Source organism: Ischnura elegans, chromosome 7 (genome assembly GCF_921293095.1).
Source record: "Ischnura elegans chromosome 7, ioIscEleg1.1, whole genome shotgun sequence".
Lineage (NCBI taxonomy): Eukaryota > Metazoa > Arthropoda > Insecta > Odonata > Coenagrionidae > Ischnura > Ischnura elegans.
In genome coordinates, this window is record NC_060252.1 from 26,127,884 (window position 1) to 26,144,817 (window position 16,934).

General features: G+C 39.0%; 1 protein-coding gene across 1 annotated transcript in view; it reads left to right on the top strand.

The window, feature by feature from the left end:
* LOC124162509 overlaps positions 1-16,934 on the top strand; it is a 287,546-nt gene that overhangs the window by 152,015 nt on the left and 118,597 nt on the right. The window contains exon 3 of the mRNA XM_046539075.1: positions 7,806-7,967. Coding sequence (XP_046395031.1) covers positions 7,857-7,967 — 111 coding nt within the window. The 5' untranslated portion in view covers positions 7,806-7,856. The remainder of the gene's footprint in view (positions 1-7,805; positions 7,968-16,934) is intronic.

Genomic DNA, 16,934 nt, shown 5'->3' on the forward strand with positions numbered 1-16,934 from the left:
GATGCCTTTTTGGTAAAATGTAGTCTAAATGGCATAGCTCTCGTAATCACACTAATCATAAACATTTTCGGTCACATTTTTAAGACGATTGAGATATTTGTGGGGGGGGGGACAATCGGAAAAAAGCTGAATATTGATTTATTATAATCGCACCTCGAGCAAGAAAGAGAGAAAACTTTAAATCCTCCGTGAGCACCCTCCATTGCCTCGACTAATACAGCAAGAGTGTCCGAATTAATAACACTGTTTACCCAACAATATGGCCAAGTAATCAGTTACCAAATATATTTTTAAGCATGCAAGTAGCTGGGTATCCGAACATCTGAGTTTGGGCGTTAGAATACCGCAGTAGGTACATAAGTACTCAGACATTCAAGTACATTTGAAACACTCAATACTTAAAAAGATATCAGTAAGAAAGTTAGACTTGGTTCATTAGACTTTTCAGGCACTGATGATGAAACACATTTGTTTTCATCCACAATTATTTCTTCATATTACAGCCAAATACTGTTGAAACTCGGGCGGGTTGGATATGAAATGCGTGCATTCACGCAGTTTGTTTCATTTAAGAAAATATTCGCTCACCACACTCTACCTTCGGCCCTTCATACCCCGCTAGCGTGCTCTCAGTCAGCCTCGGATGTAGTAACGAAAAACTTGCATCGCCATCTCCGTCCTCTGACAACTCCACCCAAACTCACCGCAGTGAATCAAGTCACTCTGCAAAAAACGTCCAATTACAGTGTAAAGCAGAGATAGCCAAATAATATTTTTGCTACCACTGTCCACGCGTACGAGTGAAACGTAATAGCCGATGTCGCATAGAATAAATTCCACAACGCCGTACTTTTTCGAGACTAAGTACTACCTCAGGGAAACTACTTTATTCGACTGCTTTAATGCCATCCAACGTTCATCATTTGATATGCACGAGTACTATTTGACTGTTATGGCACACATTCTGTAATCTTACTCTCATTACTCTTTCCATAGAAACGACTGTTTAGCTATCAACACTGTATATTGATTACGATATCGAATATTTAATATTGCTCGCTATCTGCATACGTAAAACTTAGAATCGAACAACACCATCTACTCAAAACAGAAAACTACAGCAGGTTATTATCGATCATTAAGCTCTCATTACGGCGTCAAACTTGCGCTACTCTTCTTTCTTCTTTTAAAAGGACTTAATATTATATGATTCTTGAAAATAATAAATATGCGAATTTTAAGACTGCGGGATATTACAAAAGTCCTTTACGGATGAAATTCCTGCGTAGGTTTCCGCGGCAATAATCATTCTCAACTCAACAGTCGGCACCAAAACATCCGGTTTACCACGGAAAAGGAGAGAGATGGCAAGCTACCATTCTTGGACGTCATAGTCAGGAGGAAAGGTGATGGGAGTCTTGGACATGCCGTCTACAGAAAGGCCACTCATACCAACCGCTACCTAAACGCAATGTCACACCACCATCCCGCCCAAAAGGCCTCTGTGGTATCCTCTCTACTCCACCGCGCCTTCACTGTCTCCGACGCCGATTCCCTGGAATCTGAGAAAAGACTCCTGACCACAGCTCTACGCAAGAATGGATACAACCAGAAAATGGTCCTTAAAAGGACCGAAAATGTCGCCAAGCTTCACGCCCGGCCACCTATGGAACGCCACACCACTGAGGAGGATTCGGTGACACCAGTAGCGAAACTGACTATCCCGTATATCGCGGGGACTTCGGAGAGGATCGCCAGAATTCTCAAAAAACATGACGTGGTCACCCGATTCAACTGTGTGACCAAGATCCATGACGCTGTGCCCGGGCCGAAAGACCAAATCCCAGAGGAGCTATACGAGGGTGTCTACCAAGTGCCCTGCTCATGTGGGAAATCATATGTAGGAGAGACGTGTCGAGGGATGGCCACAAGGATGAAGGAACACGCCCGAGCCATGAGACAGAAGCAGTTCAACTTGTCGGCCATCGCAGAACACGCATGGAGTGAGCCGGGACATACCATTGAGTTCGACAAGGCAAGAATACTGGTAAAGGAGAGCCGTTACTACCCACGGCAAATAAGAGAAGCCCTGGAGATATACAAAACGAAGAACTTCAATAGAGACCACGGCTACCCGATCGATAAGACATGGAAGAGGGTCCTGGCCAATCAGCGCCCAGGGGCCTGCCTATATAACTCGGCGGAAAATTAAGCTCCTCCACTTCAACCTGAAGACGGGAGCAGGATGGCTCTCGAAACCGTCGTCACCCAAAACCGACGAACGCGGCTGGAGCGCCCGGAAACCCATACGCACCGTCCTTTACGGATTACACAAAAAAGGATAACGAAAGGCAATAGAAAAGATGCAGTGGAAAGTGCTTGGAGTCAAAGGATTTTAAAATTATCCCACTTGGCGCTCGAAGTAATACGAATAATGTTTTTGACGCGGTAAGAGAGAAAAATGTAGACATCACGAACGCCGTCATATAATTTCATCATTCATGGATATTTTTACAGCCTACCACACTAAGAAAATATAATTAATCGTAGCGGGCGTAACTTGGTGGAAATCCATAATCGCAGGAATCAAAGGATCAACAATTTTGCTATTTTTTTAGTGTGGAGGTTTTCGGGGTTAGCACCGCGTAGATTGGTCTCTGCAGAAAGGGCCGCTGAACCTACAACAGGAGATGGTGGAGAAACCTCAGGCTTTCGCTTTCCTACCGTATGTGGGAGGGACGAGTGAAAAGATAGCACGTGTGCTATCGAAGCATGGAATAGTGACAAGATTCTCCTGTCCCACAAAAACCTCCAATTTCCAGAGCAAGGCCAAAGATAAAGTCCCCGCAAGAAACCATTGTGGAGTGTACCATGTCGATTGTAGCTGTGGCACTGCATACATCGGACAAACTTGCAGACCCCTCAAGGTGCGGCTCCAAGAACATCAAAGAGCTACTAGGAACCAGCAACTACGCCTCTCGGCTATAACTGAGCACACATGGAGTGGGCCGAATCACTATCCCGAGTACGACAATGCAAAAGTCTTTGCTATGGAAAAAAGATACTTCCCGCGGATCATCAGGGAAGCTATTGAGATAATGAAGACACCGAGAAATCTCAACAGGGAGGACGGATACCAGCTTTCAAACACATGGAAAAGAGTCCTCAGAAAGAAACCCAGAGAGACAAGACAACACCAAGAGGGGCGGACCAATGAGAAGCCAACTGAGCCCCATGAACCAACCAATGAGAAGACACCGGCCACCGACGGGGTGTATAAGAGACGGGCGATACCTCGGATCTCCACTTCATTGACCTGAAGAAGCCTGCTGCAATGCCGGCGAAACTGTTGTCTGCAGAGACCAATCTACGCGGTGCTAACCCCGAAAACCTCCACCCTGAATCTTCGCCACACCGCGAAAGCCTACACAAGAACTTTGCTATTTCCACATAGTAATTTATTAACACCTAATAGTTAATAAATTACTATGTGGAAATAGCAAAGTTTTTGATCCTTCTATTCCTGCGACTAAGAAAATACTTTTTAAGGAATAATTATACGTATTTTTGCTTTAAATAGCATGTAATTAAAACGTTTGCTCCATTTCAAAATAATCCGCGTATCCAAATGAATCCAGCATTTGGCCAAAATGTATATGAAGTATAATTCTATTGTGGGATCTTGGGATTGAAACGTAGTTTGTTAAAAAAATCGCAATTTGAGGCATAATTAGCATTGTAATGTCTCTATGAACTCGCACAAGGAAACTGTTAAATCAAGATGCATTTTTTCATGCAATTTCCTTTTTGAAATTTTTCCGCCTGCATTACCATTAGTGCCTATTAAAGGCTGTCCTTTTAGCCCAGATTAAAACATCATAGAAAACTGCATTTTTATTCAGAGCTCCAAAATTCAATTCATTGCAAGAGCACATGATATTCTAAGTTCCAAGAATAATTTCTAAGATATTTTAAAGCAAGGAATATTAATCCACTAGTTAGTTGGCCTTCAGATATCGCATGTCTAGCTCACGCAGAAGAATTTTTGGACAAACCAAACTCTCCAGCGATTAAGCAAAAGTAGAATAGCTTAGTAAGCATTTAACTGTATTGAAGCTAAATGAAATCTAGTCTAATTGGCAAAATGATCGTACTGTGAACACCACAGGTCAGAAGTGCAAATTATACAAATTTCTAAATTCAACGTGAAATAGGTTTTCATTTGTCCATACAACTGTACTCTTGAAGAATACTTAATCAATAATATCCTGGTATTCAACAACTGGGAATGCTTATGCCTTGCTTTAAAATATCAAGATCTAAATTCTCTAAGCCATAGGTTGGCTGACGGGCTCGAGGCTACCTGTTTATAGGCCTAATAGGTTTTTCACCAAACACATCATGATTCAACGTACGGTTATGTAACAGGGAGAAACTAGGATAATATCTTCCTTGATGGTAAAAATTACGCGTTTCCCTTCATTAACCGAACTAGTCTGGAGTTCGTAATTTCCAACCTAATAACTTTAACCTGCAGATGAAACTTGCCGTAAGGGTGTTGCGCTTCAAACATTTGGGGATAATTAACCTCATTAAAAAATTTTACCCCGCCCTTCAAGAATACTTAGGGATTCGCTAATGTGTTGGCCTAGCTCATATATTCAAGGTTCTAAGGTACATTAGCATCAATAAGTCCAAAAGATGTCTAACGTTTATTTCATAAAAAAATCAAATTGTTTTAAGAATGTAATAAGGAGCTGAAAAGCGATATCTTAAAATGATGCATCATATCTTCATGTAGAACTCCGCGAAATATACTCTATTCGTACCATTTCGTTACATAAATGACGCTCTTCTCAAAACAAATCATCGTTTATGAGCTCATATTCTTAATCACATTATGGGGCTCCTAAATTGCTTCTCTATTTTTCCGAGTGTGTGTGACGTCTACTGGTGAGCTCCAAAATAGGAGGGAGTTATCTTTTATTATTAGTTTAATTGGCATTTTTCCAATCAAAGAAAATTTCTCGCTCACTCAGTGATTCAACCCAATGGAATTTCTTTGGGGCGGATCGAGTTACCTTAGTGGGTGGAGCGCTTGGCTGCTAATCTAAAGGTCTGGGTTCAAATACCGGGTGAAACCTTCGGACACTCGCAAGAAAAATCCTTGAGATGGGAGGTGGCCCAAGGAAAGGAACTGGCCCCCCTACGTTGAATGCGTGAAATCCACACTCGTATGGCTAAGTTCGGCGTGAGCTCTACCCTTACCAATACAAACCAAAAATTGGGTTGAATCACTGAGTGAGCGATAAATTTTCTTTGATTGGAAAAATGCCAGTTAAACTAATAATAAAAGATAACTCCCTTCTATTGTGGAGCTCACAAGTAGACGTCACACACACTCGGAAAAATAGAGAAGCAATTTAGGAGCCCTATAATATGATTAAGAATATGAGGAAATTTTTAGAGATAATTAGGTACTCCTAAGAATAATACCACCTCTAATGTATACCAGAACTTAAACTTTTGCCATTCTCAATTAAATAAACTAAATTCTCATTACCAATATCGATGACTTCATTGGGCTAGCTCACCAATTCTTTTGTACTATCGATTGTGATATATTTTGAAAAATAAGGAGATCTTTTATTTTCCGTTTTTCAAGTCACAGCCAACTTCTTGAGCGAGTATTGGATAAAAATTGACCGTCTTAACCCAAACTCAGATAAGTTGATGACGTAACACATAGTGGATAATTGCTTCTCAGACAATCTTCCCTTCCTTAGATCGGCCACAGGAAGTTCTTTTCCTTACACTCATGCGAGTTATTTTTTTCTTCTACGAGCGGTTCTCCCTGAACCAGTAAATATAGAAGCGATTTAGGAGCCCTATAATATGATTAAGAATATGAGGAATTTTTTAGAGATAAGTAGGTAGACCTACGGATAATACCACCTCCAATAGCTCGTGAAAACATGGGCGATAACCTTCCGGGAATTTTAGCGTTATAATTGCGAGAGAATGGCTGAATTAGAATTTTTTAACCATTATTTCCCTTCCTCTTCCATCTACGGAATCATTTTACAAACTACGATTTCGTTTCCGATTGAACGCCCAACTTCTAAATCGCATCCTCTCGAATTCCTTTATTTACCAATTATATCACATAAAAACTCTGCACCAGCTGCTGTATCCGAGAGACGTCGGTGCGTATTTTTTTTTCGACGTGCGTCAGCGCTTTGGAGATCATGCACTTGTTTACTGAGGCAGGCATTGGTAACTGACAACTTAAAATTGAGCTCTAATAGAGAATCAAAAAACGAAGATTAAATATTAGCATTACCCCTGGAATTGATTTATTTCTTAGAGCCTTAAATCTTTTTTTGACGTCGAAGGGTAGACGGCGGACGCAAACACGAACAGACTCGACGCAGGCGTCGTAGTGTGGGCCAGTTACCGGGTCTTCTATCATGTCTTAGCCATAGAAACAGCAAATATTTACACATTACTAAAATGAGAAATATAAAAAGGTGACTGTGTGTAATCAATAACTCATGTTTTATTAACAAGACAATGAATTTGACTGTTCAACCGAGGTAGTGTAATAAATCATCCTGAACAAGTTTTTTCTTGTTGGTTCAACATGAACAAGTGGATCAGTGTCATCGCACCTTTTTCGCGATTTATTTCATCAAACGCATGAGTAGTTCTACTTTATCGCAATACTGATAGGTTTTTATAGATGTTTTATTGATTTTTAAGTATTATTCATATAAAAGATGAAGTAAAGGGCATGTAAATCCAAATAATTACCTTTATAACAACATTCCGGCTTAAATAAATCGACATCGACGGTAAAAAAAATTGACTCATCAAAATAGCAAATACAACCCGTGCAAACATTATATGCATATTACACCGATAATTATTACATATCCAATGAATTATTTTTCAGAAATAGGTGTTTGTTCTCAACAAACGATTTTTTTCAGAAATTTAGCAGAAGTACGCTGGGGAGAAAAGCAGAAGTACGCTGCAATAAATCTCATTAAATTCTTTCGTAAAGTTTCGACTACTTAGCTCATTGCTGACTATAATACCAGACACGTTCAGTGGCTCGGAGGGGTATGAAGCCACCGTGGCTGGGTAGTGAACGATGAATATAGATGTAAACTGCTGTTCAAGAGCTATCTTTTTTATTTATTCCCATACCACCGAAAACAGCTCCTTACGGCCTTTTACATCAGGGTTTTCAACAAGCTAACAAATTTAACATACACGAACTACCATATACCATCCCAGCCAACCATAACCCTATAGAAAATAATCAAATATTCTGAAGCATAAAAAGGTCATAACTTAGATACAGGTGTCCCATTTTCATTTAAATTCTCATTTTTCGTCTATTTGGATATGGTCTACGGAAGATAATAAAAATAATGTCGTCTTTATTTGACAAGTGATTTTAGGACTACATAGTCCTCTCTTACAATTAACTTGTTTGAAAATCACATACATCCATGGCCTGGATGTATGTGGGTGGATGGTGGTCAAACCACCCAGGCGGAATTCGACCCAGCGACCAATAGGTTAGCAGTCGGGGACTTCACCACTGAGGGCGCCACTGAGGGCGCCACTGAGGCCGGCATTCAAACGGTTTACTACAAATTTAGCATTACTACTATCCATCTAATAAAATTTACCTATTGTTCTTAAGGAACGCAAGGGATCTTAGACTTCATTTTTAATCGAATACCTATTGTCGTTTCTGTCGCCATCGCTACAACAACTTCCTTTCCTCTCAGGTCGAGACGAACAAGAATCCACTTGGGAATGCTGAGAAGTAGGAGAACAAGATGAAGGCAGGTGCCTCAGCCATCTTTTACGACGCTATCAACGGCGGCAGAGGTTGTTGCTGTCGCCTTCACGCCAGACATGCTGCCATCACCAGTGCCATCTACACGCTGGTGAGTAGACACAGAGGCTTCGGAATTTGGCTTGACAACATTTCTGGTCCATGTATTTCCAGTTCTATGATGCTGTGGCACAATTTCCGTCGAGCGCCCCTCCAATAGCATGGGCTTAAGAATGAAAAATTTTGTTCCTTTTTTTCTGGCTCATAGCTTGAGTTAGTTGAGTCATTTCGCATCAAAATCTTAGCGAAAAGGCATCGCGCTAAACAGTAAAAATCTCCACAAGAAAGTGTTCACAAATCGGTATTAAATAGAGTTTTAATGCTTCAAATTGAATTGAACACTTCAAAATCGATTTCGTCTGATGAGGTACATTTAAATGTGTGACTAGCTGGGAGAGGGCGAGGAAGATTGAGTAACATTGAAAGAGTGCACACTGCACATTGCGAAGTTGAAATATCAGTTATATTTTATTGACGTATACATTGCGATATAGAAATAATAAAAATTAATTTAACTTCCGTTTTCAAAGTATATCACCAGCTTGCGAGGGCTGGACAAGTGGCCTAGGCTTGAGCAGAATTAGCTGATTCTAATTACTCCCTAATTCCCAGGTAATTTCTCTGAAAGAAGTTCCACACCATCCTTCATCAAGTCCGATATTAAATTAATATCTTACGGCCTACACTGCAGGCTAGACCATAAAAATATCAAAAATGTATTTCAGAAAATAATAAACTTGATGGTTGAACTTCCGCAACCAGTCATGTCTCCCTACTTAATAGATGGAACAACAATTGAGGAAAATTCTAATAAACTCTGGTGGACTGCAATCGACATAGTAGTTTGTTCTCTGCACCTGATGATCGGTTATGTTAATTATAGGGCCGTATTATAGTACTTAGATCTACGGATTAACCAAAGGAAGAACTTTAAATTATGATGCACATAATTTCCTAGGACTCGAACTGTATCCAAAAAAACATAAAGTTATTCTATGAATTGCAATTTCGTGAAAGACAGGGGTGTAATCTGGCGAGTAAAACCAGTTTATGTATCTTATTAATTCATGTGCTTTGTTTCCAAACTGATGATGGTAACTTTCTATTACAAAGAATATCCATTAAATTCACAGCAATGTCACGGCCAATTCCATCATATCACAAAATTCGCAAAGATTGCATAGCCCTGAAGTAGGAGGTACCTAAAGCAATAAAAAATTGAAAGGGCTTCTGCGAAAACGAAGTATATCCAATTTAATCTCGCAAGATTCGATTACACCTCCAACATTGATCTCCTTTAGTGCACCCTAATTCCCACTTAATTTCTCTAAAAGAAGTTCTACACCTTCGCTCAGCAAGTCCAATTTTAAATTTATAACTTGCGGCCTACACTACAGGCTATAACATAAAAGTATCAAAAATGACTCAACAGCTGACCTTGAGTACCACTTATGAATGCGAGAATTTTATAAACAAACAAGAGGCCAAGAGATAATATCTCAATTATCTATTTAAAAATAAACTAACGCCAAAATAAAGACGCCGGCACAAGTAGCCCGGGGAATAAAAAATAAAAAAGGACAAATTTACTATGAATTTCTAATGTTTCCTTCAGCAGGCATATTGTAATTTTCAAAAGACTACGTAAAAATCTCGGCGTAACAATTTTAACTTTATATCTAAGGAACAAGAGGCATATAAACTAAATAATTAGAATTTTTCTAAATGTGGTAACACAAAAGATTATGGGAACATAGATGAAGAAATGAAAGAATAATTTTATTCTCTTCAGCTTCAGGTGCATACCACTGTGGAAAACAGAAAAAATTCTTACATGGGAAGAAAGAATGAAACGTGAGCGAAGTAAAGGAAAACTGGGATACGTTCTTTAAAGGCGGCAGGGAACGGGCGATAGCAGGCAAAGACAAAACGAAGCGTCGCCTGCGACCCTTTCCTTTTGACGATAACGACCTCCGTACCACCATCAGCATTCGAGCATGCTTCCTCCCCGAACTCCCGACGCCCTACAATTCCTTTTGCCGAGCGGAAAATGTCGCAAGCGAAGCGAAAAATTACGGCCCAAAAAGCGTCGAGTTCCCTTGGGTGCGAACCCAGAAATCGGCATCTAAGACCATACTCCAATTCCGCCCACCCCGAAAATCCACCCTCGGTTTTCTAAAACATTCAACCGAAGTATTTACGTTAAGGAAAATCTATGCCCTGGTCAAAATACTTTAGGAAAAAAATTTGCTTACACAACGACCCAAGAAATTGCCATTGAAGATTGCCCTCTTTAAACTCTACTTTGGTGTTCTAACGCCTTCACCTAGGACTGTGATGTTTAAAATATCGAAACTCAAGGTATATATTTCGCACGATTGTGCATTTCGGGTATTTTCCGTATAAGTTATCACCGTGGCTAGTCCAGGTATACTTTAAACTAGAGCATTATTATTTTTCCATCGATAGTATAGATCATATTATAGTTCCATCGATATTTTTCCATCGATAGAATCTATGGAGAAAATGATGAAACAATAGAGACAGAGAATGATAGTAATCAACAGCATGAGATGTAAGACGGTACGTGGTAAGTGTGAGGATAATGCTATGAAAATGCGATCGCAACAACACCCAAGACCGGGTTTCAGAAGACTGTGTCAAAATATTACCTCGGCATAACTTGTTAATTCCAATCATAACTCGAACGGAACAAGAGGCACATAAATGAAATAAGTAGAATTTTTCTAAATTTGGACTTTTTCTAAATATAACCCTTCCATGGTGATATAATACCAGTTTTACGTGGTAAAGAGAGGCAGGATGTGCAAATATCTATATAGGGAAGTAGAGTGCGAGTTGAAATTTTCAGTTACGCACTGGAAAAACGGCCTGGCTAACTATGAAAGCAAAAACCTAACGGGAAACACGAGCAGCCTTCAGTGTACCAAAACTAGCGCCGTGAGATCACAAGATTATGGTTGAATTGAAAGTGATTCCGTTTACAAAAATAAACATATGAATCATCCTTCCATGGAGATATAACAGCCATCTATCATACAACGGCGCGAATAACGAATCACTTAAATGTCTTATCATTTTTCCTTCATTAAACATCATATACACAATTTTGGTGGTGGTTCTCAGATATTGCTGTGTAGGTAACATATTTTCACTCAACGTTTCACTCCTCCTACTGGGAGCGTTATCAAGAGAAACGAGATGCATTGCGGGTGACTCCCGTATAATTTTATATAAGTTATAGTTCCAGGTATACTTTAAACTAGAGCATTATTATTTTTCCATCACATGAAAGAAGCTGTTAAAATCTTCAGACGAAAATCATATACACAACTAGTACAGTGTATGGATGAAATAAGGAGGGGTAGGGTCCATTTAAACAAAAAAATATTCGAGGATTAAATGAGCCGCAGCCATCATAGGTTAGAAGATATTGCTCAACGTTAATTCAGTGACAGACTACTTCATTCAATTCAGCACCTAAATGCAAACTGAGATTATAATTAGTAATTTCATTCCTAATATTAGAACTCATACACTTTTTTACTTTTCGTCACACGGATAAAAGCTCAGGCAGCAACATCTTCTCACATGGCACTCAAAGGATTTAACATCAATATTCTCGATGGTAAAAGATGAGATTTTTTTTCCTCGAGTGAAAACAAATTATCATGCACGAACACGAATTTGAAGAATCCATTCACCTCGCTCAGCATTTTCATCCAGTATTTTCCTTCCCATTACGAAAGCGGCACCTTTTTTAAAAAATACAAACAAGAACCTTGAAATGGTGATGAGGGTGTGGATGAACCGAGATAAAGTATTTCCCGCGTGTGAAAATGAAACAGTGGAAAGCCTTTCCTCCCCTTTCCTCTTCATCCCTGGGTGGAACCCTACCACTCCGATTTCCTAAAGACTTTCTGGGTGCGTGAGCCTACTTTCCACCCTTACTCTTCGCACACGTATGAAATATATCCTTTCTCCACTCAGGACGGGGGATTGGAGGAAGAGTCGTGTATCTTTCCCCTCTGGGCATTCGTATTCCCGTTTTTTTTATTCCCTCACAGCATCCAACCCCCGCTGTGTTTGTCCCCTTCCTCCTTTCCTCACGTACCTCGCCCAAAAAAAAACTCCAAAAACCCGCACCACCACCTAGCTAAAACACACATGAAGACGACGCCGAAAGAGACCGGTATATATATTACTCTTTCCTTTTGTCACAACGTATCCAAGAAGCTTTCCTTCGACCTTTCTCTTCGGGAGAAAATAATGCTCCCGAAAGAAAACAAAAGAACAACTGGCCCACGCCCCTTCCATCGAGGCGCGCTTCGATTGCCGAAAATAACGCGCACCATCGCTCCTCGCTTTGGGATACCACCGCAGTAAAAGCGTCACGTAGCGCACATTTACCATTTTTTAGACTTATTTCCCACTCAAACCAGTCAGATAGCGAAAACGTTTTCATGCATAACACACTAAAAAAATATTTCCGTGACCTGCAGGATTGAATGACCAATCGCGGAATCTATTGGCAGTGCAAATTACTGAAAATCAAGACTTTCCCGAAATCATACTCACGATTAAATGCGTGACTTTATCCTTAGGGTGGAGAGCTAAAGAAGAAACTCTTGAATTCAGGATTGATTCCCTCGCACGCTCTTATCTCCAGGCTCCCACCAACGAAGTAAGCAAAGATCGTATATGCGAGAGGGGAGTGGGATGGTGACCGCCAATCAAGAGCAAAAATAATACCGCAATTATAATCAATAGCAGCGGGCGTAACTTGGTGGAAATCCATAATCGTAGGAATAGAAGGAATTTGCCCCTTACCATGTGGGAATAGCAAAGTGATTATTCCTTCTATTCCTATCGCAATTATGTTTTAATATGTATTCTTTCAAGAGTAATCGATACTTTTCACTGTACTCTTGGTTACAATTACAATGACAAATAACAACATACTGTTATTAACACTATGACCATGAAAACTTTGATATTCGATCATAAAATTAATCCCTAAACTATTGGAGTATGACTCACTAAGCAATATATAATTCTTCTAATAACCTTAAGATGGAACAACTTATAGTAGTTGGCTACATTATAAGGCATAATGGCCAAATGAAAGCAATTGTAAAATTTCAGGTGTAAGAGAAGAAGAGCATGGGACGGCTCCGTATGAGTTACCCATGGCAGGCTATCAAGCATGTAAAGGAGAAGAAATGGGTGACTATGGAAAGGCTAGCGGAAAGAAGAAAGAAATGGGTCAAACCAATATTAGGATAGGTGACTAACGATTATGAGGCAATATCCTATGATTTTATTTTTTACTATGTTATTATTCCGTGCTAATTACTCCATTTTTCCGTAAAACAAAAAAAATCGAATAAAATAATAATCTATCAGAATACGTATTTATTGCAAAATCTTAACCATCCACATAAAATATATTTTTTTCAAGATAGCTAAGAAAGGAACTCTAGGCATGATTAGGAAATTATATTTTTTTAATCAATGAAATTAAAATATTAAAAAGATGGAAATTCAGGTGGGTTCTTTCTCTAATGGCTCTATTAACTATCTCAGGACGAAATATTCACTGCACCTGCACTGCACTTGAAGCCTACAGAAATTCAAAAGTTTTTTTTCCATCTTCTTGTCACATGAGCTTCCACCGTACTGATTGATTTTTCCCGTACTTAATGAGAACTATACTTTTGCCATTTCCTAAGTTTTTTCCTCATTCGCTTTTCTATGATTAGGAAAAAGGGTGACTACTCTTATCACAAAATATATGATGAATGTTTAATTTCTACTACATGAAGACCAAAACATAGTTCCTATAGGCCTTATTTTACATTATTTATCCCAAACGAGTGACCCTAATATCCGTATTTTTTCATTCTACCACCATAAGAGTAAATGTGAAGTGATCCAGTTTGATTTATCATACGGCTCAAAAATCGGTAGTCGCCCATATCTTTCTTATAAAGAACGCAATAGCTATTGAAAATAAGCTAGGATACAGAGTAACACGGAGTCCGCAAAGGGATGCCTGAACACGGGTCTGCCTAATAAGGGAGTGAAATAGTGGAGAAACTCGATGTGCAAATGAGCAATAATCAATGGTCTTGTAAAGAAATAAACACAATTATAACATAGTTCCGAAATACCTGTATAAGAATCGATTTTCGTTATATCTGTGTTGTCATGAGTATAATCATCAACTAGTAACATATTCACGAATAATGAGGGAAAAAACTGATACAAAATAACCTAAATCTCTGAGAGTTATGAGCATTTTGAGGAAGAAATATTATCCGAAAAAGAGGTTTCCACATTGCAACTATAATGCATCGTACTCATGGCAAGAATTCCGTACTTTTTCACAAATCTGTCATTTTTACTGTTCCTTCTATTTTCACCAGTCTACTTAACCTCCAGATACAACGGGGGAGGTAACAAATTAAAAAAGTGTTCATAAATCCTTTTTTGAAGTGGTGTTTACAGGGTTGATTATTGAAGAAAACATTTTGAGCTTTTCATTATAATTATAAAATAAGTGATCCATACCAGTGGATGCCAAAGATTGGCGAAACTGGTGGAATACATAAAATCTTTTGTGAAATTAAGCTTAGTTCTCATCAAGCACATCATAAGCCTAAATAAAGTTAGTAGTTTCAAAAACTTAATCATGTGGCACGCATCAATTTACAAATATTTTGTATCGCTTAGCGTCAAAACTAACAGCTTCTTTAAAAATTTTACAAACAACACTTAATTATAACTATAGCAAAAGGGTATTAAACGGACGAGCAGCCAGAAATTCCACGAATGGATTGTCATTAGGTTGCCAGCTCTACATCCGGATGCTTCAGTTTTTGAAATGAGAACACTCAAGGCCCCAACGTGGGAGTCGCACCACGCTTACTGACGTAGCTTGAAGATTAAATACTGTTTGCGAGTCGCAACTTGAAAAAAATACTGCCTTCACCGTCGCGACGCGTCGCCATAAACAACTCGAAAACATGGAAACAGAATTGGAACACGAAATAACGAGTGGATACAACTATCACCTACCTGATGGGCAAAAAAAGATTAAACACCCGGAGAAAAAAGTATTCAGCGAAATAAAATTATTTTAAAGCAAAGCCGAGTGAGTGCAGGTACGTACTCGTACATTTTTTTAGGGAACGAATATGCGCGGTAATTACTTTCACCATATTTCATTCCGTATTTCGTCGACGGCGAAGAGCCGCTACGAAAGATGAAAGAAGAACAGAGGTGTGGTAATGGACACAACGGAAGGTAATTTACAAGCCGCGTAGCCCTCTCTCTGGAAGAGAGAAATCCTCCTGAAGAGATAGAGTTGGAAAATAAAGTGTATTATTCCGGGGTAGGTGAGTCCCTTAGGAACATATTTGATTACCCACATCTTGGAGTCCACAAGTAGTACAAGCAATAGGAAGATTTACATGATGCATCAGTATTACAAAATCCGGCCTAATATTTCACAAAATATTTAACAGTAAGTTAAATGTATGAATACACAAAAAAATCATGATTTTTTACAGTGTAACACTATGTTTAGTTCACATTTAGTAATACTTCATGGTATTTCTTTTTAAATTCACTTGAATTTTCATATTTTTTACACCATCTGGCAATTGATATAATTGCAATCCATACTTCGTATGAGAAAGACATACTTCGCATGGAAAGACATAGCGTAGACAGATATTAAATAATTTGGTACACAATAGTATTGCGGTATTTTTGTTCTAGTATAAAATTGTACATTTAGGTTTACAAATTTATCAAGTTGTACCGTCATTGATTTGAGTATGAATGTTGCCCTATAAAGTAAGCGCCTCTTCTATATTGAGATACGATGAGCGCCCATTGAGAAACGGTAAGGAAAGGGAAGAGACAGATGCCATCGTAATACTACAAACCATTCGTGCCGCGTGCGAAAGGGACTCGCAGTGAATTATGCCCGCACCGACGGACGGGATATTAAACTTCCCACCCCATCGGTCGATGCCCGGACACCATACCCGGTGATCGGACTCCCAGAGAAGTCAGTTCATATTACCCCAACGTATTTATTGCCCGAGGTCGAGGCGGAATGCGACGAAAATTCGTTGGGAATGACACCCAAGTACTAGTATCACGAAAAAACTGCGTCCAGTAGTTGAGAATTTGAAAGTCCCAAGACATTACCAGGTTTTGCAGGTTAATCTTCAATTTTTCCAGAATAAAAATCGATTTTGTTTCTTTCGTTAAATACAATTGAGTTTCTAGTACTCTTTCTGGATATTAAAGGTACAGGATATTTAATAAACCTGCATATTTGTAGGCAGACAAGCAATAAACAGCATAATATGAAACATTAAAATAGTTTGAATTAATTATATCGCCATCCGTTCCCATAATTAAATATTGTATTGCCGGAGCAATGTTATATAACAGCCAGAATTTACAATCAACAGCATTGATACGAAGAAATGTACAAGTAAAAAATTATGGAAACGACTGTTTTGGATAGGAAATGAAACTAAATTTCAGGTTCCAGAAATATCAAAACTGAGTGCTTCCGATAGTAAAAGGAATATTAAAAATTCTACAAAAAATTGCCTTGACTAGCCGAAAACGGAATAATGCTTCCGTTGGAGTTTTAAAAGTTGACATCTCCGAATATTAAATCGATATTTTCCAGAGATTATCCTGATATTTCCCGCAAAAATAAAATCCCTGAGATTTCCTGGCCTTTCTGATTTTTCAGAACACCCCGCGAAAAACGAAAATAGTGAGTACCTAGTCACTGATAAAAAATAGGTAGACGAACGAGAATGCTATTTTTCTTAGCGTGCGTCAAGACAGTCGTTTGTTCGACTGCCGCTGAGTAGGGTGATGAACGCACTGGCTGTACTCACAGGAGACTGGACTTTTAAAATACAACATCCATAAATATTGTCTCATTTGACGTCGCTGCTGA